At 45.8% G+C, this 22822-nt stretch overlaps 1 protein-coding gene across 2 annotated transcripts in view; it reads left to right on the top strand.

The window, feature by feature from the left end:
• The first annotated feature begins 1488 nt into the window (after window positions 1-1488).
• Window positions 1489-22822, top strand: part of GFOD1 (Gfo/Idh/MocA-like oxidoreductase domain containing 1) — a 71158-nt gene continuing 49824 nt past the window's right edge. The window contains exon 1 of one of the 2 annotated variants that reach the window (XM_061995460.1): window positions 1489-2127. In XM_061995460.1, coding sequence (XP_061851444.1) covers window positions 1875-2127 — 253 coding nt within the window. In that variant the 5' untranslated portion in view covers window positions 1489-1874. Of the gene's footprint in view, window positions 2128-4755; window positions 4775-22822 lie in introns of those variants that run through there. The other variant, XM_061995463.1, reaches the window with a different exon arrangement.

Raw genomic sequence — 22822 nt, 5'->3', positions numbered from 1 at the left:
GAAGCCAAGGAGTATCCGTCTCCTTCACTTCAGCGCCACTGGCGCACGGAAAGCAAAACATGTTTAACTGGTGGCGATGCTTTCAGCCTCTGTGCTTTTTGTAATAAAGAAGTGTTTGCTGTGAGATGGTGGCAAGAAAAAAAACACCTCTTTGACAGAGTATGGGAAAGGAGTGCTGGCTTCCAAACCTGATTTTCTGAACACTGGTGGATTACTTTGCGACATTGTCCCTGGCACGTTTCCAGGAGCCTAATATAGGAAGGGTTTCTAATTTCTTTTGTCTTTTTGTTTTCCCTTTCCTCTTTTCTCATTCCTTCCTTTCCTTCCTTACCCTTCTCTTCCTTTCTCCTAGGAACTGGCAAAAAAAAAGGACACTAGGTTGAAATACAACATCTTTACTCTTATCCTTTGACTGGAAGCAGGAAGTTTTGTAATTTAAGAGTGAGATAGATAGCAGTGTAACTGTGTGGCACTCACCAGAGCTACTCTGCTTTCAGGCCAGCTGGTCTCTGCTCAATGTCAGGGCACAGATTCACCTCGAGAATGAGCTCAGTGCGGGGTCTGTGTGGGGCCAAAGGGTGCTGCGGTCCTCAGCTGCTCCTGGGCCTCCCTGGTAGGCCCTGTGTTGGTTGGAGTGCGGCTGTGGAGGCCCTTGGTTCAGCCTTACCAGGGACAAAGGTGGGATGAGCAGGAGCTGGCGTGGGGCACTGGGGGTTTGGTAGTCTCAGGTTTTACTGTTCAGTCCTTCCAACCAATGTATGTGCCAGCGAAGCTGGTGCGACCTGATGTTTATGAGGGGAGCTGATGACCTACGGTCTGGTCAGAGGCAGCTGGTGGGGTCCTTACAAGGTGTCCCGGCTTGGCGGGCACTTCAGGAGCACTGAGCGCTGATGTCTCGCACCATGCCTGGCAGGTGACAGCACTCGGGGCTGCTCCCCTCAAGCTTCAGGACGTCCAAGTTCTGGAGGAGATGGCTGAAGGCCAGTGGACACGGCAGGCTCACGCCAGTTTGCCGCTGCGGCTCTGCCAGCTCTCCTGTGCCTTCACCGCCCGTGACCGCCAGCACGTCCCCATCCCCTCAGCGGCTCTCCTGTGGGGAACGAGGCGGGGGGCCTCCCATTCCCGGCCGTGCGGGAGGGGAAATGCCTTGAATCCAACCCGCCAGGCGGCCGAGAACCCTGGCGGGCCCTCAGACTGCGCTGAGGGGCTCGAGTTGAGGCGGGAGCCGCCTCGGAAGCCGCGGTCCCGCCACCCCCTCAGAGCGCGAGGCGCGCTGCCGCCGGCGGGCCGGGCCGGGCCGGGCCGGGCGGCTGCCGCCAGCGCCCAGGGGGCGCCCCGCGGCGCGGCGCCGCACAGCGCCTCCCGCCGGGGCCGGTGTCGGGGCGGGCCCGGGGCGGACGGTGGCCAATGGCGCGGCGGGGGCGGCCCGGGCGGGGCAGGAACCGCGGGAGGTGGCGGCCAGGCCCCGCCCCCCCCGCGGCGAGCGGGCGCCCGCGGCGACCATGGGCAGGGAGCGGTGCTGAGCTCCGCGCCGCCGCCACTCCCCACGCCCTTCGGCCGCCTCCGCCGGGGCAGGGAGGCTGTCCCTTCCCACCCCCGCTCGCCCTGAGAGGGGAGGGCAGCGCCGGCGCCGCCGCGGAGCCGTGTGTGATGGTGCGGGTATGGCGGGGCAGCCGGCGGCTGCGGCGCTGCTGAGGCGGGGGGCGGCTGGTCCCGGCCCCGGCGGCGGCAGCGGCAGCAGCCAGCGGGGGCTGCCTCCTGCTCCCGCCCGTCCGGCGGCCGTCTACCCTCGCCCCGGCCGGCGCTGAGGGAAGGAGGGAGCGCCCCGCCGTTGCCTCGCCGTGCCATCCGCCTCGCCCCTCGCCGCCGCCGCCATGCTGCCCGGGGTGGGGGTGTTCGGCACCGGCCTGACGGCGCGGGTGATCGTGCCGCTGCTGAAGGCGGAGGGCTTCGCCGTGAAGGCGCTGTGGGGCCGCACGCCCGAGGAGGCGGAGGAGCTGGCCAAGGAGATGAGCGTCCCTTTCTACACCAGCCGCATCGACGAGGTGTTGCTGCACCAGGACGTCGACTTGGTCTGCGTCAACTTGCCGCCGCCGCTCACCCGGCAGGTCGCCGTCAAGACCCTGGGTGAGTCGGGGCGGCGGGGAGGGTCGCCGGGCTCCGGCACTTCGCGCTCGCCTTGGCCTGAATGAAATGAAACCCCACCTCAACGCGGGGTTTTTTCTCCTCGCTTTGCCCTCGCTCCCTCCCTCTCACCCGCGTTGATTCGGAGAGGGGCTGGCTGAGCCGCCGGTGCCCGCCTGCCCCCGCTGTGGCAGGCCGAGCGCCGGCGGGGCATGACTGCGGCAGCTCGGGGTCGCATCCCGCTCCCCGCCGGCTTGGTTCCCTGGTTTTAGGCACCCGTTCCTCTGGGGATGCTCGGGCAAGCCTGGGCAGAGCCAGGCCTGGCAGCCAGCCACCGCAGCGGGGGAGGCAGCCGGAGAAGGGAGCAGGTGTCATCCATGTGGCCGTAAAAAAAGGGAGAAAGTCGCGGTAAAACGGAGAAAAGATCATCCCCGCCTGCGTTTCCATAAGCGCCTGGCAGGAGAGCGGGGAAGCTGAGCATCCCTCCTGGCTGCTGGGCGGCTGCGAGGTGTCGGCTGGGCCCCGGGTATCCCCCCTGCTGCAAAGCAAAGCAGGGAGGGAGGCAGGAAACGGCGAGAGCAGAGGAAACGGGTTTTACACCCGAGGTTTCATTGAGATCACGTACAAAGAGAAGGAGGGACTGAAAAAGTAGGCATGCACCGTTGTGTCAGCTTCTCCAGTTTCAAGCGTGCAAAAATGAGCTGCATCTCTTCTGTCTCCTGTATAAGCCCAAGTCTGGGCTGGGCTTTTCCTTAAACAGTGGTGGATTTCAGTAAGGAAACCTTAATTTGTCCCTACAGATCCAGGTGGAAAGGCATAAAAGCGAGGGGGAAGTGCAGTGGGTCACAGTCGTTGCAGAGTGTGTTGAGGTTCAGGAGTCGAGGTGGCTGGTGTGGCTCAGGGGCTGCAGCAGCGATGTCACTGATGGCTGTTGCTTTCAGCCTCAGAAATGTTTGTGGCATGTAGTAGTGTCACATTGCTGCTAGAGTACTCTTTAGAATTAGTTATCATTCAGATGTTGTTAATATCACGGCCAGGTAGTGTTTTCAGCCTTTTAGAATTAAGGCATTAAGTGAATTATGGCAGTACCTAAAAACCCCTTAAGTACAGTGTAGGCACTTGTATGGAAGCCCAGTGTTACTTTCTGTGCTTAGAAAAGCTTGTCTTTGAGTAGCAGCATTTGCTTTTCTTTTTGTAATGCACATTTGACTTTTTCCTCAAGATACATCACTTGCAGCAGAAGCCTTTCTTGCTGGAATGGTGTGCGAATGGATTTGTCACTTAGAAACACATGTCCCACAAAACATGTAAAAAAGGCAGTATCAAGGTAACAAGGTTTCACGTTTGACACACATTAATTTGGCGACAGTTGTGTCCGTTTCCCTGTGACACTCTTTCCTGCAGGCGTTGCTCCTGGAAATGCCCCGATTTGCCTGTACACTTAGAGGTAGAGTCTCATGAGATTTCAGGCAGGCTCAAAGGATCTGGTATAGAGATAAAATTTCAGATACAGTAAGCACAATTGGTGCGATTTTTCTTGAGGACCTCAAGTATTATTCTGTTTTGACCTTCCCTGAGTAATTGCAGCTCAAGAAGAAGAAGAAAAAATTCTCTTCCCTAACATGTGCTGAATTTATGAATGATGCTGACAATTGATGTAGCTGAGATGTTAGTGATAACTTGCTGATGCAATCTACTAGCAACAGACTGGAGGAAAAAAAAGGATGTTTTCTTCTTATTGTTTCTCTACCTTTCTCAGTTCCCTTTCACCTTAATTTGGTTTCTTCCTCTTCCCCAACAGTTATTTGTTTGCTAAAGGGGTAGTATAATGTGAAAACACAGGGCATGGTCACTAAGTAGGGATTAAACATGTTACAAGGTGGTAACAGGCAGCATGTGATAACTTTTTTTAGTGTGCTACTTAAAGGATTATTGTATACAGAAATATCCCTTGGATGATAAATAATACTTTCCCCCATTTATTTTCGAGTTGAATTCATACTGTTTGGTTATTTTGAGTTTTTCTTTTTAATTGTTGTTTGTTTGTTTTAAATCAGGCTTTGGATCTGTAACAATTAAAGTTCTGGCACATTCATATAGGTGCAAACAGGAGACTAGAGCAGTGGTTCCCCAGATTGCTGAGAGGAACACCTCCCTGCTGGCAGCTCCTTCTGACCCACACGTGCTTCATGGCTGAGGAACTGCTGTGCCCTAGACTGATTATTTTGCTTTAATCACTTGAATTTTCCATTTTGAAGGGAGGAGTGAAATTGTGTTTATGAAGTAGAGGTTTAAAAGGGTCTCTGGTAAGCAGGGGCAATGTTGCGTAGACTGAGGAAAGCAGAAGCTGGAAAAACATTCCTTACTATGATAAGGAAAGGATGTTGGTCTTTTTTTAACTTGATGAGGTTTTTTGTCCCCTCCTGATTTCACATGAGAAGTACTACGCAGTAGCTAGTGATAGGACATAGACAGGGACACCAGAGGTTTTACTCTTAGATGGAGTCTTTAGGAGGTCTAAACATGATGTCCTGCATTTCAGTAGAAAAGGTTGTGTAAACCATGAGTTATTTGTCAATACATGCAGGTCTGGCTTTCATATGAGTGGAGGCGCGTCTGACCTGGAAAGAGACAGGGGACCAACTTTCAGGTTTGTACCTGTGTTTTATTTTGAACTGGCTTATTGCCCAAAGCTGTGTTCTCATTTGGGGAGGTTTCATTATTAAAAAGTTAAAGCCCAAGGAAGTTGGCAGTGTTTCTGTTGCCTGTCTGGAGCTTTGTTTACACGGTGAGTTTGCAGCATGTTCTAATCCACTCTGGCCTATTTCTGCTGCAGAATCAGGAGGTGAAGGTGGGGTGAAACAGTTATCCCAGCAGGTGTATTTAACTCAAGCCATGCAGTGGGAAGAACTCAGTTGCTTTGTTTTTACTGGGATATCTGACATGTAGATGTATGGATGTTTGAAACATGTTTTTGGCACGGTGGCCTGTCAACCGCTGTTAAAACACAAATGTGTGAATACACGCCCCAGCCAAGGAAGTCTCCAAACTGTGTCTTCCTGGAAGCTGTTTGGGGGAGAAAATGGGAGAAATACAGCTTTTACATTTTGATGAAACTGTGATTCTATATTGAGAAGCTGTTCAAAGTCTACTGAGGCTTGTCTAAATGTTACGCAAACTTACCCTGTTAACTTCTTGTCTAAGCCTCTGCTGCTCATCTCTGTTAGAATCCTGAGCTGGGTCTGACTCTATATGGCAGTTCTTAGGAGCTAGACCAACATTGGACAAGTCTCTGGAACAGACCAAGTTCAAGAGAGAATTGGAAACCAGGCTGGTTTGGACCAAAACTACAAATAAAACCCATGGCATTTTACGTGAAATATGCTAATGGCCTCTCTTGCTTCTGTGTGAGTGACCCAAATTCTTTGTTTGCTTCTGTAACATGGGACCTATGTACCCTTTCTCTTCTCTGCCTCTGGCCTATGTTTCTTGCTTAGGAGTTCTTTTTATTGCTGTCTCTACTCGTTCCCTGTAGCATAGTACAAAACTAATGTCCTGACTGACTTGCTGTTTGGTGATCAAGAGAGATCAATGGCTGAAAGCTTAGGTAAGCACAGAAAGTTTAGGCAGCATAATCTTAGTGTTGAATAAGGGCTTTCTCCTCACTGGGCTGAAGAGTTTGACATGTGCTAGAAGTGGTCTGCTTTTCCCCTTCCTGCATGTGTTGACAGTACACAGTATCCCAAACCTGATCAGAGATGGGAGCCCTGTTTGCATACATGGATAAAATGTGTCACCAGAGTGCCTATTTGTGCTGGTGCACACAATATGACATGACCCTCCACCTAGTTCAAAACTGTCAACACTTGACTTTTCACAGTGTATTTCCCTCCCTCTTGTTTAATTAAATACGACATCCTTCAGATCCTGCCTGAAACGGTTGCCCTGTGTGACTAAACAGCTGCCACATCAGGTGAAGTGATTTACTGCACGTGGTGCTGAGAAGTCCTGGATGACATTTCATCTCAAAGTTGAAAGGGAAGGCACAGACATTCTATGTGCACGTTCCTGTTAGTGATTGAGTCAACTCAGCTAGAGAGAAGTTATTCCTGAGGTTTGTGTGTTTCTGAGGAGCAAATGTTGGGCTATTGGGAAGAATCAAGTACCAGATGTTTTTTTGAAGCAGGTCTCTGGAGATGTTGCCCTTAATCCTGTTCACAATGGTTTTGCTTATTCTTCCATCTTAAGGACAGAAACAATGAGCTGTGTGCTGAATGTTCACTCCACGTGTTTGCAGCCATGTCCACATGGTATTGCTTTTTAAAATGTTTATATTGTAGTAGCTCGTGATAGGAGTCTGTTCTGCCTGGGGATATACAGAGTATGACTTTCCCAGCCCTCCAGAAGTTGTTCCTCTTAAGGAGCACTTAACTTTGTTTGCTGAATAGTGCTCCTTCTATACTTGATTGTGGTCATAAGGGAGCATCTTTATTTAGAGAAGAACATAAATAGTACTGCTCAGATCCTTACCTTCCCACCCCTTCCCAGGAAGCACCAGTATCACACAGGCATGCAGTACAGCCTGCTGTCTGGAATATGCTTGTGAGAACTCCTTGTTAAAGCACTGTCAGTGTTATCAGGGGATCTTCCCCTGAAGTAGGACGAATATCAGCTGCAGTAAAGTAATTCACAGATCTGATGCAATCTCTACTTAACTTATACTTTCCTCTGCACCCTTGCAAATCAGGCAGAGGTTACAGGGTTGTAGTAGTGCATAGAACTTGGTCCAGAGTTTGTGGTTAGGATCCCTTGGGATGAGGTGCTCTATTAAGGGAAAACATTCTCATGATTATTTATTATTAATAGCAATGTAATATCTGCCCTGCAATATTGAATTTAAATTTGACCTAACATCAGTGACTTTCAGCAGAACATGCTCTTGTACTTGGAAGGCAGATGACTTTGCAGCACATTAAATGTGAATTATGGTCATCTTATTGCAAAAGAAGAAGTTGGATGAAGTGCTGTCTATCTTTAATCAGCAGAGCTAGCAAAGGCTATGGTGCCTTTTTTCTTGCACATATTATTAGAAAGTCAGTCCAAACAGCCTGCTGGCAATTAGCTGCAAGTCTTCTTCCTGCTTGAGTGATGATGGTATACCACAGAAAATGTCACCTAGCTCTTCTATCGACCTTTTCCTCTCAGTACTGCAGATGTTTAATTCCAGTGTTATTCCTGTAAAAATCCTACAGAGATAGTATGGGATTTGGCCTCTGAAGCTGTTAAAGAGCACTCTTCAGGTACTATATAAAAACAAAACACATCATTTTTGTTAAAAAAAAAAAGCTAAAAGACCTTACCCTTAGTATCCTTTCTGACCTTCAAATCAAAAGCTTGTTTTCATTTTTCCCAATTGTCCTCTTCTGTCAAAGTAACCACCAGTTCTGTTGTTGCAGTGGTAGGGTAGTCCGTGAGCCTGAGTATACATTAGACTTGGGATAGTGGAGCACTGAGCTCATGACATGATGATGCACCCAAATTTGCCCAGACTAAGGAGCAGCCGTTTGCAACTGAAGCAGTTGTATTAGTGTTGGGCATGAAGATCGCCGTTGTGATCATGTTTCCAGTGGAGTCAGTTTGTGTTGCTGCAGTTTCTTCTGTACTGTTTTAAAACCAAGTTCCCGGCCCCTGGGATGCCAAAATTTTGCAAATGTGAGTTGCTGTCTCCAGACCAGCGTGGACAGTTGAAGCAGGATGGGCTGGACCTCTTGAGAACTGCTACAGGTTTCATCTAGGCCTCAATTGGAGGCCTTAGAGATGTGGAAAGCAGCATCTCTTTAAGAAGTTAGCATCTTCTGTCAGAGGTTACTGTGCCCCATAGGTGAGTTGACTGACATAAATTCACGCCCAGGCCCTCAGCTGTCCACCTATTCTTATGATTTAAATGGCACAATGTCATGTTGGAGCATGACTGCTCTCCTTCCATCTGCTCGACTGCTGGAGGCTTGGACCTTCGGCACAGGAGCAGTGAAGGAAGCAAGAGCAGTGTAGGTGTGTCACTACTGGTGTTTGATCTCCTTCTCTGGAGATGTTTGTCTCCTCTGAAGGTTTCCAAATCCCCTTGGACATGTTCCTGTGCCCCCTGATCGAGGTGAACCTGCTTTAGCATGGGGTTGGACTGGATGATTTCTAGAGGTCCTTTCCAACCTGCACTGTTTTATGATCTGTTGTGCTTTGTTAGGCAAAGCCCATAGTCAGGGTAGTGACACTTTGAAAAACCTAATAACTACACAATTTGGGGGGTGCTCTTGTCATTTTTTCCTTTAATCTTTATGCAGGCATGTCCATATGGCCTTTATCTGTTTCACTGCACTTTGAATACTTCTTCCACTGTTTTAGTCTTACATTGGTGTTAGTGATAGTGACAAATACAGCTATTTTTTGTACTGTCTGTGGGTACTGGATAAAGTCAGCTGTTAAAATACTAGTGCATGCTAGTTTCCAGCACAGCTCCTCCCAGGGCAACCTTGTCAGTGTTAACAATGGTGTGTTAGCAATGCCATAATGTCTTGAAAATAGCTGAAAGACCTAAGTATCTATCTTAGACGTGGCTTCTGGCATGGCTGACAAAGATTTGACTAATGTGATCTTAACTAGGAAAGGGCTGGAATTAGTGAAACCCTCTCCTGCGGACAAAAGCATTGCAGCTAAAGGTGTGGGCACGAGCGTCTAGCCTCCTGGCTCTGCTAGTGAGGGCCACTTTTTGTATTTCTCTTACTGGCACAGTTGGTAAGTAGATATCATGTAGGTATCATCTTGTGGGACTGTTTTGTATTTGTTTTGTTTGTTTAAACGGCAGGGCTGTGCTGTGGATGCTGTTAAACAGAAACTGTGTAGCATGGTTTGCTTCTGTGAAGACAAGAGAAGGTCCTGATAAAAGATGGATTTGTACTGTTAGAGCTGTGCCCAGGCTAAGTATTCTAATTATTTAACTTCTGGGATCAATTATTGCATCCTCCTAACGTGGGAAACATCTTTTATTCTTTCTTGCATAGCTCTGTGCCTTCATTCTGTGGCAGTGGCCACACTGATGCTAGCTGAGGTACAGAGCTGTCTGATTCTTCTTCAGCAGGCCTTCACTCTGTTGCTTTCTGTCTTGTTGCTCGTTTTTGAGGACTTGTGTTGCTGGGTGCTCAGTGGTGTAAAGGGAAAGCAAGGACTTGCATCCTGCTTGTGTTGTCCCAGGTTTTGGAGGAATGTTGAATAATAAGGTGAATTAAGGAAGGACGGGTAGATAAATGCAGAAAAAGGAAAATAAGCTGGGTAAATAAAATCCCTAGACTTTCAAGCTTCCCATTGTTGCCTCTTTTATCTCTCACTCTTTTTTATTGCTTGTTGACACTACATGACAGAGAGATTTGCTGTGTGACTCCAGACACAGGTAGTCGAGCACAGCCCCTGATGGAGGCAGGGTAAAAACTCTCCAAGATGCTAAATACATTGTTCTGTCTACTTTTCTTTGAGAACTAGGTAAATTGTCTTGAAGCATATAACAACTTACTGTCCTTTTCTTAATATGTGCAGTAGATTTTGCCCATTTAGCAATAACAGTGGCAAAGCAGCAAGGATGAAAATGGAGTTAAATTTCTGAGGTGGCCAAGATTGGTGTTTTTCACTGGCTGCTGCAATGCAACAACACCCTTTGCTGTTAGTATCAGTTTGCCACAGCGTTATCCGGAGCTGCTATGAATTGTTCTGGTTTCCTCAAACCACCAAAGCAGAAGTATTTACCCTACTGTTTTTTGTTTATTATTCATAGAATAAACTCTTAGCTCATACGAGTGAGGTGTCAAAAGTCAGGGATTTAATTTACAAGGTCAGTGTGCATGCAGGTAACAAAACCACACTCCTTACAAAAAAATGATTTCAGGTCTTAAATCTTGATTTAAACAAATTGATTTAAATGGCTATGTAATTAAACAGGAGCAATCCCTTGAGTAGGTTCCCTAAATTGATTTAAGGCCTGGTCTGCGCATAGATTTTTTTGTAATAGTGTAATTATGACTGCAAGGGTATGATTTCTTTAATGTAATAATTGCTGCATGGCCATTAGAAGTCCAGCTGGCGTGACTCCTGTTGTTCTGGCAGAATGGCATCTGTATTTGGTACAGGTTATTCCCCCTCCTGTACAAGCATAAATTGTCAAATGCGTATAATTTAGAGCATTCAACTGGTGTAAATGAGCCTGTGTTGCTGGTGTAGTCCAGCTCTAGATATGTTGGTATGGCTGTACTCTGCATAAAAGTGGTTGATGTGTTTAATTTAGGTGGTTTGTTGTGCAGGAACAGTTTGGCTTTTGGATCACTTATGAATTCAAGGGCCTTTGAGGAAAAGTCTCCAGAAGAATCATAGAATGGTAGGGGTTGGAAGGGACCTTTCTAGATCATCTAGTCCAACCCCCCTGCAGAAGCAGGGTCACCTAGATCAGGTCACGTAGGAACATGTCCAGGCAGGTCTTGAAGACCTCCAAGGAAGGAGCCTCCACAGCCCCTCCCTGGGCAGCCTGTGCCAGGGCTCCCTCACCTCAGCAGTGCAATAGTTTTTTCTTACGTTCAAGTGGAACTTTTTGTGTTCCAACTTCATCCCATCACCCCTTGTCCTGTTGCCACCTACTATAGAAAAAGGGATGTCCCAACCTCTTGGCACCCACCCTTTGGATATTTATAAATGTTAATAAGATCTCCCCTCAGTCTCCTCTTCTCCAGACTAAACAGCCCCAGTTCCCGCAGCCTTTCCTCGTATGAAAGATGTTCCAGTCCCCTGATCATCTTGGTGGCCCTGCGCTGGACTCTCTCCAGAAGTTCTCAGTCCCTCTTGAGCTGAGGAGCCCAGAACTGGACACAGGGCTCCAGATGAGGCCTCACCAGGGCAGAGCAGAGTGGGAGAAGAACCTCCCTTGACCTGCTGGCCACACTCTTCTTGATGCATCCCAGGATCCTTGGCCACACTCTTCTTGATGCATCCTCCCTTGGCCACAAGGGCACATTGCTGGCTCATGTTTAGCTTATCATCAATCAGGACGCCCAGGTCTCTCTCTGCAGAGTTGCTCTTCAGAGGTATTAAAGAGGTTTTTTTTCTGTGCTTGTTCAGGAACTGACTACTGACTGTGCTAGAAATGCAGTAGTAAAGAGTAGAGGAGGCTGGGCTTTGCTGCCCTGCACAGCTGGCGCTGGCCACCAGTGTTGGACAAGACTCATGCACCTGGCAGGTGGAAATGTTGTTATCCTTGAGCCTCTTACAGCTGCATTTCTAGCTAGTGAAACTGACACTCAGCATAAACACCAGGTCTTAATACACAGGACTCACCCAGAATGTAACAGGAATTTTAGGGAATTGTGGAGAGTGAGAATTTACCCCCTCTCTTCTCCTTTGGCCTGAGGTAGTAGTGTCCTTCATTTTAGCTGAGTGTGGGCTTAATAATAGAAGTTATTATTTATCAGGCCTAATTCCTAAGTATGAACAGGGTGAAGAGCACAGAAAGTGAGCACATGGTGTGAGGAGCTTGGTTGATAGGAATGTAAGAATAAACAGAGTGATTTAACACAGGGAGTAAAATTACTTTCGACATTTGCTACTGTGCTGGAGTTTAACCTCGGGGTGAAAACTGGTGCCTTGAATTCCACTGCAGCAGCAATCACAGCTTTAGTGAAGCAGATGGAGGTGAAAAAAAAGGTAGCAACTTTGTTTTGCATTCTGATGTTTCCAGGGCTTTTATCAGCAATAAAGACCCTTGTTTTGGCACTTCCTTACAGTGAATGTTTGGCAGTCATCAGCTCTTCCATCTGGCCATTTTTTGCCAGGAAATGCCCAGAAGGGAGGTCATGGTTGAATTAAACACTGTCTCTAGGGTACTGGGCTTCACATGGCTAATGAGGAAAGCCTTAATATAGAGAGCTTTTCAAAATCCAAACAGATTCAAGCATGAAGAAAGAATGAAAAAATAGTAGTTATTCTTTCTGTGCTGGAGTGATGTTACTTAAAAACATGAAACTGAAGGCTAGATGGAGCACTTGGAGTTCTTTCTCTTGGTGCCTATACATGTGCATTACATAGTTCCATATATGTATAAAAATTAAAAGAACAACATTAAGGTGAAAAATATATAAATTAAAAATTCCTGGAAGTCCCTTCCCTTCCTTCACTTCCTCATCCCATAAAAAACAATGCAAGTGTTACTGTTTTGTATGGGGATAGGAAAGGGGAAAGAGAATAGCTCCCAAGAACATCTGAAACAGATGCAGCCAAGCCTGTGTATGTTAAAATAAATTCCAGAAAGGTGCCTTAAAGATGCATGTAGAAGCTCAGGTTCTGATCCTGCTTGTTCTCTTCTAAATGCAAGGAAAGCTTTACTGGATCAAAGGAAATAGTTGAAATTTATGGTGATCTTACTGAGAACATGTTGTGGCCCAAAAGAAAAACTAACTACGCCTCAGGGAGAGGAACCTGGCTTTGCAGGAGTGTGTCCTCTTGGCAAAGACATCTCTGTCGATTTAGGAAGCGATTGGTGAGAGTCTTGGGACATGGTTCTGCAAACGTGTGCTTTCTTCAGTAGTCCCCTTGAAGACAGAAATCCCTGATTCCTTTTAAGGAATACATCAGGCACAATAACTCATGTAAGCAGGGATTTGCTTACAAACTGCTTTTGGTTCATCAAAAAAATCTGAAGATACAGCTACATCTGTGTGATTCCACAGCTCAATATGGCTGTGCTTCTGCAACATGTTACAGTAGTGTGTCTGCAGGAATAAGAAGGAAAACACTTGGAGCTGAGGTGCTTAGAAACATTAGCTGTAGCCTATGAAAGTCTATCACTAAATGAGCATGACAGAGCTTGCAGAACTTTTGTGACTTGTTGCTTCCCATGAGGAAACCTGACAATTTAGTGCTGGGAAAGATGGTTCATGGTTAAAGTGTAGGAGATCTTCTGATAGAGATTCATTTGTTGGGCAGAGCATTAAGCAGTGCTCCTTGAGAGTAATTGGTGGATAAGGAATGATCGACTTGTGTGAGAAGGCATCCTGGATTTTGTATCATTGATTAACAGACAGGACTCATTATGTTGCTGAAGAATTCTGCTTACATAAATCTGTGTAGTAAGATGCTTGGTCTGCAGGGATGACTCAATTAGCCCAAGTACATTTGGACATGGTCTTATCACTATTGGCATAGCTTGAGAACCATGGACCTGAAATGTATTTCTGGCTATAATTTTTACCCAACTCCACCATGTAACCGTTAGGAAAAAATGCTTTGACGTGTTTTATGCCTGAAATGAGGAAAGTCTATGTTCACAAGCCATCTGACTTCTGTCTCCTAAATGATGATCTGTTTGCTTGTGGGATTCGATGCCAGCTAGCAGACTTATTTATGCCTTTGATTATACTGCTGTCTCACAGCTCTTCATATAAATTTAATTGTGTTGGTACTGTGGTTGTCGTTGGAAATTGCAGATTTGTTCATGTAGGGGAAGGTGATCCTTCACAAGGCCTGATGTACACAGGTATCTCAGCAGTTGCTGAGACCATACCTGCTGTCTTGTGTGTGCGGAGAGATCTGACCCCGTCTGTACCAGGTGGGGACCAAATTGTGGCTTTAGACCCTCGGGATGTGTTTGAGGCTCTGATCTACTCTAAGCAAAGGTGGCATGGTGAGAATAAGCTTGAGGATTTCTGTCCTGAGCTTTCCTTCTCTGTAACGTAGACTCTGTATTTTGGTTAGGTTGTATTTGCCTGCCTTCCTGAAGCTGGTTTCATCATTTAGGATTCCCAAAACTGTGGATTGGGGGTGAGGGAGCACAGGAGGATTAAGAGACTTGCTGAAGTTTGTGTGGGAACATGATGACAGGGACAGAATCTGGGTCCTCTGTGTGCTCTTCTTTCACTGCAGGACCTGCTCTGGCTGAGCACTGTTGAGCGGATGGTGATCCTGATAAACACCACCAGCCGCTGTCACTTGGGTTGAGGCCTTTCCCTGGATGGTCTGTGTTGCAGGGTGGGAAGAGAGGAGCTGAGTACAGTGCAGGATAACTTGTTTTCAAATTGAAAGCAAGCTCAATGCTGCTCTTGTTGGTGTCCCTTTTTAGTGTGTATGCGGCAGCTTGTGAAGGAGCTGCAAGGGCTGTTGGAGGCACTCCCTTCTCTGGGGATCTTCATAGCTCTGGGACTGAGTGATTCGGGGTTGTGATGAATTTGAGGATTGTATCTGAAGATTTTGTGGGTTATTAATGCCAGTAATCATCTTTCCATCATTGGGGCTCTATTTAACAGATGCTACAAAATATCTTAAGCCAACTCGCTCTGAGCAGTGATAGTTCAGCAGCTGGGAGACTTGTGTGTTTGTTTTTAATGGAGTTTCTCTTTAGTATATGTTACAGCCCTCTGCACATTGGGAAAACCCTTTCTTTAGCAAGAAAGGCAGAGCCTTTCAGGGCTGACTGGAGCAACTGCATTTTTGGAAGCCAGACAATAGCGTACATGTGCTATTTGTTGGTTGCAAATACAACCTTGAGCATCAGCTTAAGCCGATGTGAGCAAGTTCAGATTTGCAGCTGCTGGTAAAGAGGTGCTCAGATGTAAAAAGAGACTGAATGTCAGGTCTGGGGATTTTGTTTGCAGCCCTTTAGAGTGCTTGCCTAGGGGTTTCTGTATCGGGCAGAGTCATCTGAGGTCTGGATGAAAGCAAGTAGGGTGCTGGTAGCCACTGGAGCTGTCATGTGTCATCTCTGTCATTGTGCATACAGGGGTTCTGCACTAGATGAAATTGCACTGTATGGGGCTATGTATGATGTCTTGCCCTTTCTGCCTACACCTGCATTTTAGGATTTTTCACCCTGCTGGTAAATAGGCAGGGCATTTAGAAACATTTCCTTCAGTTTGGTGCTCAAAAGGAAATAGTGGGGTGATGCTCTAACCACTGAATTGGATTTTTGCACATCATGAAAGGTTCCCTTGAAGTGTTTTAAATGTAATGCAACAAGGATGATATTAACCAGCTTTGGGAACTCTGGTGTAATGAGCAAGGAGTGGATTTTGAGGTGTCAAATGTTTGCACCACAGCTCTGGACCAGGGCAAGGATGACTGGTATTTCTAGATCTGTACAACTGTCTGTCTGGTCTAAGTACAGTAGCCTAAATCCTATGTGGATTATATGGTGCTTACATCTGGGAACTCAGAGTGTAGGAACCAAACAGATCATATGGATGTTACTCTTGTGGTTGTAATGAGTGTAAATATACACACTGCCAAAGTAGATGTATCACAAACCTCTAGAACAAACTCAAGATGAGCTTGTCTTGTGGCAGTGGGCTTGTGAAATTGCTGTTACTGTTAATGCAGGAAAACCTGAGAATATAATATTTTTCAAGTCCTACCAGCAAATAAAATATGTAACTTTGCAATTATTTGTTCATGGAATACACATCTGTAACAATAAGATGACTTTTGTCAGTCTCTCCATCTTTTCCTCTCTAGGCTGTTGTTTCTAGCCTGGCACTTTAAAGCCTGTTAGGGCCTGAAACTAATATTAGGGAAATTAAAAGTGTGGGTAATTGTGCTACTTCAGTTTCCTCACAGCAAGCAGTGGGTGTAGTTTCTTGAAAGGAAAAAAAAACCCCAACAAATATGGCCACAGAGAAAGAGAAGTCAGAAAATGAGCTTCAGACTAAGATAGACTCTGCAGCTCTGATGGGAGAACTGCGTGCCATGAGCCTCTGTTCTGCTTTAATGGAACTGTGCTGTCCCAGTCTCTAAACCTATAATTACAAAACTATGAGAGATGGATTGATGTGGACAGAAGTTAGGTTGTTAATTAAAATACCATGAATGATGTGGGGAGCTATATGCCTTACACACTTTGTTTAAGGGACTTCAAGAATAATGTATTCAAAATCTCATGAACTGTCAATCTTGGTCTTGTTTCTTCTTTTCAATGTTCAAGCAACTGTGAATTGCTTCACAGACTGCAAGATAGAGGAAATTCAGGGTCCTAAGTCAAAACAAGGTTCACCTAAGTAGGATTAAACTACTTTCCCTGGCTTGTTTCTTTTTCAGACATGCAAGCCAGAAGATAAGAACTATGTGGAGTAATCCCAGATTTACCTCTAGATTTCCTAGAAAATGATCTTTTGTGTCTGTGCTCATGTCTCCCTGTGTGCTTACCTGACTCTTGCCTCTAAAAATATGGATGCAGTTGGTGGTCTTCATTCCTCTTTGGGATTAAATTACACAGAGGTGGAGCAGATGAAGCATACTTTAGGCAGATGGGGACAGAAGTCCATGTATCTCTGATTCCCAGCTTCATAGGTCCTATAGCCCTTCATACATCTGTTAAAATAACTTTCTCCTGTGCTTTTGATCATTCAGAACCTTCCAGATTTGGTTAGCAAGAATTTGAGCAATATTAGGAGTGTGTCAGGACTCTCAGGTGTGACCCTACATGAACTTTCATGTGCCCCAAACCTAAAGACTTGAAAACATTCTGATTTGTTAGTGATAGAAAGTCATCTGTTTGAAGTTGCTGTCTAGCAGTTACTGTTTTTTTCCCTACAACTCCCAAAGAAGCTGGGCTTTTACAGAACGGAGCATTACAAGAAATGGAAAGCCAAACACGTTTGCTTGTGTTGTCTTGACCTTTCCATGACTGGGAAAAAAGTGGCCAGACCATGTTTTTTTCTCTTAAGCCAAAACACCAAATACTTTCTTATAGTCTAGTGTTTGCTTTATGGCTCATACTTTGCTGTCAGGTTTCATCTTGACAATTCTTATGGCTAAGCTGTAAATACTGAGAGTGGGATAAAGAGAGTGGAACTGAAGTCAAATCAGAGAGTATCATACTGCTTTCTGCATGGCTGATTTTATTCCATTCAGTGGCTTGGTTTGTCTTGTCACCTCCAGTTGGAAGCACTGCCAAAAAAGAAGATCTATGGGGGGATGAATTGCATGGGCTGTTGAGTTGTTGAAGTCCTGGATTGGGGTAGAAGTCCCCTAAGTCTTCCCTTTGCCCCCCTTTGCAGGAGATGGATGTTTGTTGTAGGTTCCTTCAATATAACAAGACATGCCCAACTTTGTATGAAGCCTTCTGCTTGTCTTTGTAAAGGCACAGCCCAAAACCACCAGATAAAAGGAGGATGTGTTTCAGTGCAATGATAAGAGAGGGGCTGCTCTCAAGGGCTTGAACATGAAACACCTCCCTTGTTAGAAATAGAGGAAAACAGATGAATACAGAAAGTGTAAAAACACCACCCATGATGCTGACAAATGTGGCCAAATAAAGGCTGGCAAGGGAGGGGGTGGAAGAGACACAGAGCAGGAGGAAGTGAGTGTTTAACGCAGCAGGCTGTGCTGCTGTGACAGGGCTTGAAAAAATGGAAGGGGAAAGAGTGTAGCTGGGTGGTTGTGATGCTCAAACTCCCTGTCTACTCACTCAGCTGTGGGCTACATTCCCCATCTCTCTCCCACTGGGCAGCTTCCCATGAAAGGACTGGGCAGCTGTTGGCCTCAGGATGTTCTGTGAGGGCTGCTGTGGTGGTGCCCTGGCAGTGAGATGCAGCTGGGAGGAGAGAGAGCTGAGGCAGGGCCTGGAGTAAGGTTTGCATTGCACTAGGAAGGACAAACTGGGAGGGATGATGTGGGAGGAGGAAGAAAGATGACACTGAGCCATAACATCTCCAGCACTCAAGTGCAGTGAATTAACGAACCATCCTTGGAAGTGGAAGAGCTGGCCATACACTTTGATGGAAAAGGTTAAACAAAGAAGCACATTCCCTTTACTGTCTTGTTTTCAAGCTAGCTTGAACTTCCCGCAGGGAGACTCTGTAAAGGCACTGTCCCTGTGGAGGTGAACTTCATAGATCACAGCTCTGGAGTGGAGAAATAAAGCAACCTGTCTGGCACTGCTGACTCCACACTGAGTTACCAAGCACTACTCTGGTCAAGGAGAAAGTGCTTTTGGGTACCAGTTAGTGAGGGAGTGATTGTGGTGGTGAAGGGTGGAAAGTTAGCCACTACCTTTAGAAGTAAGGCAAAGAGGAGTTAAGGACAGTTGTTTATTAAACAGAGGTGATGAAAAGCTGTTTCAGCACCAATAAGCCATGAGACATTTGATAAGCACCTTGTTGAGTAACTTCAGAAGGTTTTGCCAAAGACACTGAGGTCTGTTTGAAGTGACCTGTGTTTTTGCATGTGACATAGCCTCGTGTCCTTTCAAATATATGGGGTGGTGTCTTCCCAAGTTGGTTTCTGAAACGCACTGTAGGCAGCCAGCCAGTGTTACCTAGCCTGAGTTCAGCCTGTGTGTAGAAATTGGGTAAAAGTATGTTATTACACCCAGCTCTGTGTCACAGCCTTGCCATCTGCCTTTGCCTGATGCCACCCTACTCTCCTAAACAAGGGCTTGTAAGGATACATATGTACTAGCCTGACCTGCACTGCGATACTGTCTGGTTTGGCAGTGATTGACCTGCAGTTTATTTCAGTTGGGCAGCAAGCATTATGGTTAAGTGGGCCCAAATTTTTTTTGCTGTCATGTTAGAATGGAGTTAAATGCCCCACTGGTAAAAAGATGCTGTTTACAGCATCCCTGCAGCTGCCTTCATGTTGAGATATGGGCTGAACTTTCCTAGTGCATGCAGTACTTGTGTATGCCCCTGGCAGCCCCAAGAATCTCCATCCAGTGGCTTGCAGGCAACAAATTGCTTGTGTGTTTAGAGTGATCTGTGGCTCTGACAAGCCCAAGTGGAGGAGGGGGGCAAGCTAGCAGTGCTTTTGTTGGTTCAAAGCTGCTTCTTCTGGGTCAGTCAAGGCTTAAGATTATTCCTTGGCTCCATGACCAGGGCTTGTGTCTGGAGGGGGAGGACAAGAGAGGAAGATGTTTAGGTCCTAATGAATCCTTCTTAAAGGTCTTGTTTATTACCAGTCTCCAGAGTGGGAATGCATGTCAGAAATCCTCTGCTTTAAATTTTCTTGGGGCAAGTATTTCGACTTTGTGAATTGAAGGGTATGGCTTCAACCAAAAAAAAATAGCAACACAGACAGCTGTGAGGATGCAAGTGCTACTGATAAAAAGGGTTAAAAGTACAGTTACTGCAGTGTTACTCAACCTGAGGTCTGTGAGATAAGAGACTGCAGATATGTACCTTTCTGTAAGCACAGGCAATCAATCCACAAGGGAGAAACGTCCAATAAATTAGTATTTTAGGCTTAATTGAATGTTTATATGGTTGCAAATGACACAAATGTAGGCCCAAGAGACAAGACAGCTCTTTTTTTTTGTTTTTAATCCAGAAAAGCTTGGTGGTCCTTGGATTAAAAATTGTTGAATGTTTTGTTTGTAAGTTGTAGCTAATTGTTGTCTCATCTCTCAACCGGTTCACAGCCCACACTGGCACATTTTTGAACGCTGGGCTTGGAAACAGAGAGCTAATGGAGCTGTCACCATGCCTTGCTTGGCTTGGCCCAACCATCAGCTTAGCCTTTTCCTAACATGGCTATTTCTAGACTTTGCATGACTCTGTATATTTGAGCTATGTTTTTCTTCTCCTGGCTTCTTTTTATGCAATTCTTTCTCATGTGAAATATTTTGGATTAGATGAAACTTACAAGGAGGAACTGGCATTACATTTCAAGGTTTGCTTCTGCTATTGCATTGGCTTACTGACATCATATCCCTTGGGGCCAAACCTCTGCGCCAAGGCCCAGTATTTAAAAAGATTACTTTGCAGGGTGGAGGAATAATTTCTAACTTCTCCCCCTATGAGTTCACTCTCTCCTTCCTGAGCTGTTTGTTCATTGTTTCAGCTTGCACCTTTCCAGCACGGAAGAAAAGGCTGGTTTAGCCCTTGTTTTGATTCTTCGTGCTTAACCATCTGCTCAGAAGTCATTGGTGATAGTACATGCAGCTTGATCTCTTCCTGGCTCATTTCTGAATGGCTGGTACATCCCTGTATGCTGTTAAGCCATCTTTGAACCTCACTGTGTCACAGCAGTGTACATGAGGAGTAAATCTACTAAAGTCAGTCAAGTAGTACCAGCGTGAAACTGGAGTGACCAGAAAATCATGTCTCTTTTCTTCTGGATTATGTATTAGCAGGGAGGAGTGAAAGCCTCAAGTGAGCAGAGAGAATTTTGAAAGCAGCTTTTTCATTTGCCTACCAAAGAGACTGGCCAAGCATACTGAAAATAATTTCAGAGACCACAAGCTGATTTGAAGTGGGTCCCTGGAGCTGCATAAACAGACAATGTATTATTCATGAGCTATTGGAGTGTTTGCCCTCCTCCAGCAGACTGGGATATGAAGAAATGTGCTTGCTTCACCTGGTTGACTGGCCCTCTGGGAAAGGTCTATGCCTTACTGAGTGGTGTGGAGAGCAGAGAAGGCTGCTGATATAATTAGGCTGATTTGCACTGGAGCAGTTACAGGAAGCCCATATGAATTCACTTCTGACTTGTTAATGCTGTGTTTGCCAGACAGTGGTCAATGGGGATCAAAAGTTTGAGGCACACAAAAACGGTGCAAAAGGGAAGGACTGCCTAGGGACAAGTGTACCTGTGCACTAACCCCATGGGCTCAAACACCTCTCATCCTGTGTCTTTCTCAGTTGCAGAAGACAAAAATAACAATGTCTTTCATTAGAAGCTGTTGATTGTGCCCTCCTTGAGTGTATTTCTGAGTCATAACCTTTTAAAGCATACCTCACCCAGCAGGAATTCAGCAAATCCAATAACAGGCTTGTGACGCTGGATGTGGTGTGAGATGTTTCAGCTCAGCTGACCGTAACCTGGCCTGAGAGCAGAGGACTGCCCTGTTCCTACTGACAGCTGGAACGTTCCTGTGAGATGTGTTTGTGGAAGAACTGGGTATTGTGTGTGGTTTCTCCTTCTCATCACAAGATGCAAGCATCTTGTCACAAGGGAGTTAAGTAGACACAGAAACACAAGAGCAGTTGAGGTGGCCACAAAAAAGATGCTGGTTGGTGGCCATTGCCATTTCCCTCATGCTGTGTTTCCTGTTCCTGTGAGCAATATTTCTGACTGCTTCCTTGGTAGCTGTCCTTCCCTCTGATTTGAATCCAGAAATGCTGCTAAAGTGACATTTTCTTCCTCTCTCATCCTCCATTACTTTACCATCTAAGCACCGAGGCTACAACAGTTGTAATGTTAATGTACCGTGAGAGAAACCTACTAAAAATACTATGATCAGACAGAGAGCAGATTAATGCTGTCACTTGAATGTGTTCTGCCAAGTTTTATTTAGCATTACGTGCGTAGTGGTGGATATTTAGCTAGCACAGATGTGCAGTAATGTTCTCAGTCCCAGGACTACCCTTTCTTGTAATAGTCACAGTACATTACAAAGAAATAAGAGCACTCAGAGACATTGCTGGCATAATTGTGGCATACTGGAAGAACTGGTCATATTATGCCTTTGCATTAAGCTGCTGTGGATGTATCATGAAAACAGTTATTCATGTTTGGGTTTGTCTCTGACAGATTCTCTTATTGTGTCATATGTTCATAGCCATTTGAGGCAGGTAATGCTTTTGAGGTCACCTGGACACCTCATTTGCACAGGGTAGAGCTTTCCCTACAGCGCATTTTAGTGATGTATCTAATACAAAATGTTTTCACTGGTGAGGATTCCACCATCATCCTAGGAAGGCTGTAGTTGAGATTGAAGTCTCTGCTGGTACCTTTGTATTTGGGCTACATTGCCCTTTCTTAATTCAATTGTTATTTCCATGCAGCTCCAACTTTTAATACCTTCATGAGTTCCCTTCTGTCCTTTACACCAAATTCTTCAGACTCACATCTACTTCTGTTAGAAACTTCTCCATTAGTGTATCATACCTATTTTTCAGTGTGATTGCTGAGATGACCTCAGTTTACTAATCATCTCTTGAACTGCATTCAGATGCCATTAAAATGAGTTGGAAGGTGAGACCATTGAGATGGAAAACCCAAGTCAGTGTCCAATTTGTCATATCTAAACGGTGTAGTAAGACCAGAAAAGCTGCTGTAATGATGCTGTGCTCACAGTCCATCTTCTGGTGTGTGCTCAAAAATGACACATCAGAGGGTCTAAGCTGTTGAAGCCAACAGAGACAATGCAGAACATGTCAGAGGTCATTATTGTGGAGCTGGATGGATCAGCAGGACAAGGGGCTGTGTTTTTACTCTGTGCTGCTGCTCTGTGTGCTGATGATGCTGGATCTGGCATGCCTGTTGATCCCAGCAGAGTCAGATAGGTAGACAGTAGCTTTTTTCTTTTTTTCCTCCATCTCTTCAGTGAGCAACTCAGCCTATTCATTTCAGGCCTCCCAGAAGCTCTTGCCATTCAAGTGGGTGATGTTCTAGCAGTGTTTGAGACCTGGTGGAAAAGGGTGATGATCAGATGCAACCAGTTAAAAACTAGCATACACAGGAACACTTGTTCTCTATCCTGAGCTGAAATTTCACAGCATCAAGCAGAACAGTCTCCTTCATGGTGGGGATGATAGGCTTTTGGAAAGCTTACTTAAATATTGGATGCACTGAGAGGACATGTAAGCTCTGCATTAAGAAACTGAAGGGTTTTGCTATGTCAAGAAACCCAGGGGTGGACATGGCCTTTTGAATGTAGAGGTCATGTTAGAGAACCTGTTAG

The sequence above is a fragment of the Colius striatus genome, chromosome 4 (genome assembly GCF_028858725.1).
Source record: "Colius striatus isolate bColStr4 chromosome 4, bColStr4.1.hap1, whole genome shotgun sequence".
Lineage (NCBI taxonomy): Eukaryota > Metazoa > Chordata > Aves > Coliiformes > Coliidae > Colius > Colius striatus.
Note: the sequence above shows the minus strand (reverse complement) of the source record. Positions and strands in the feature narration are given on the sequence as shown.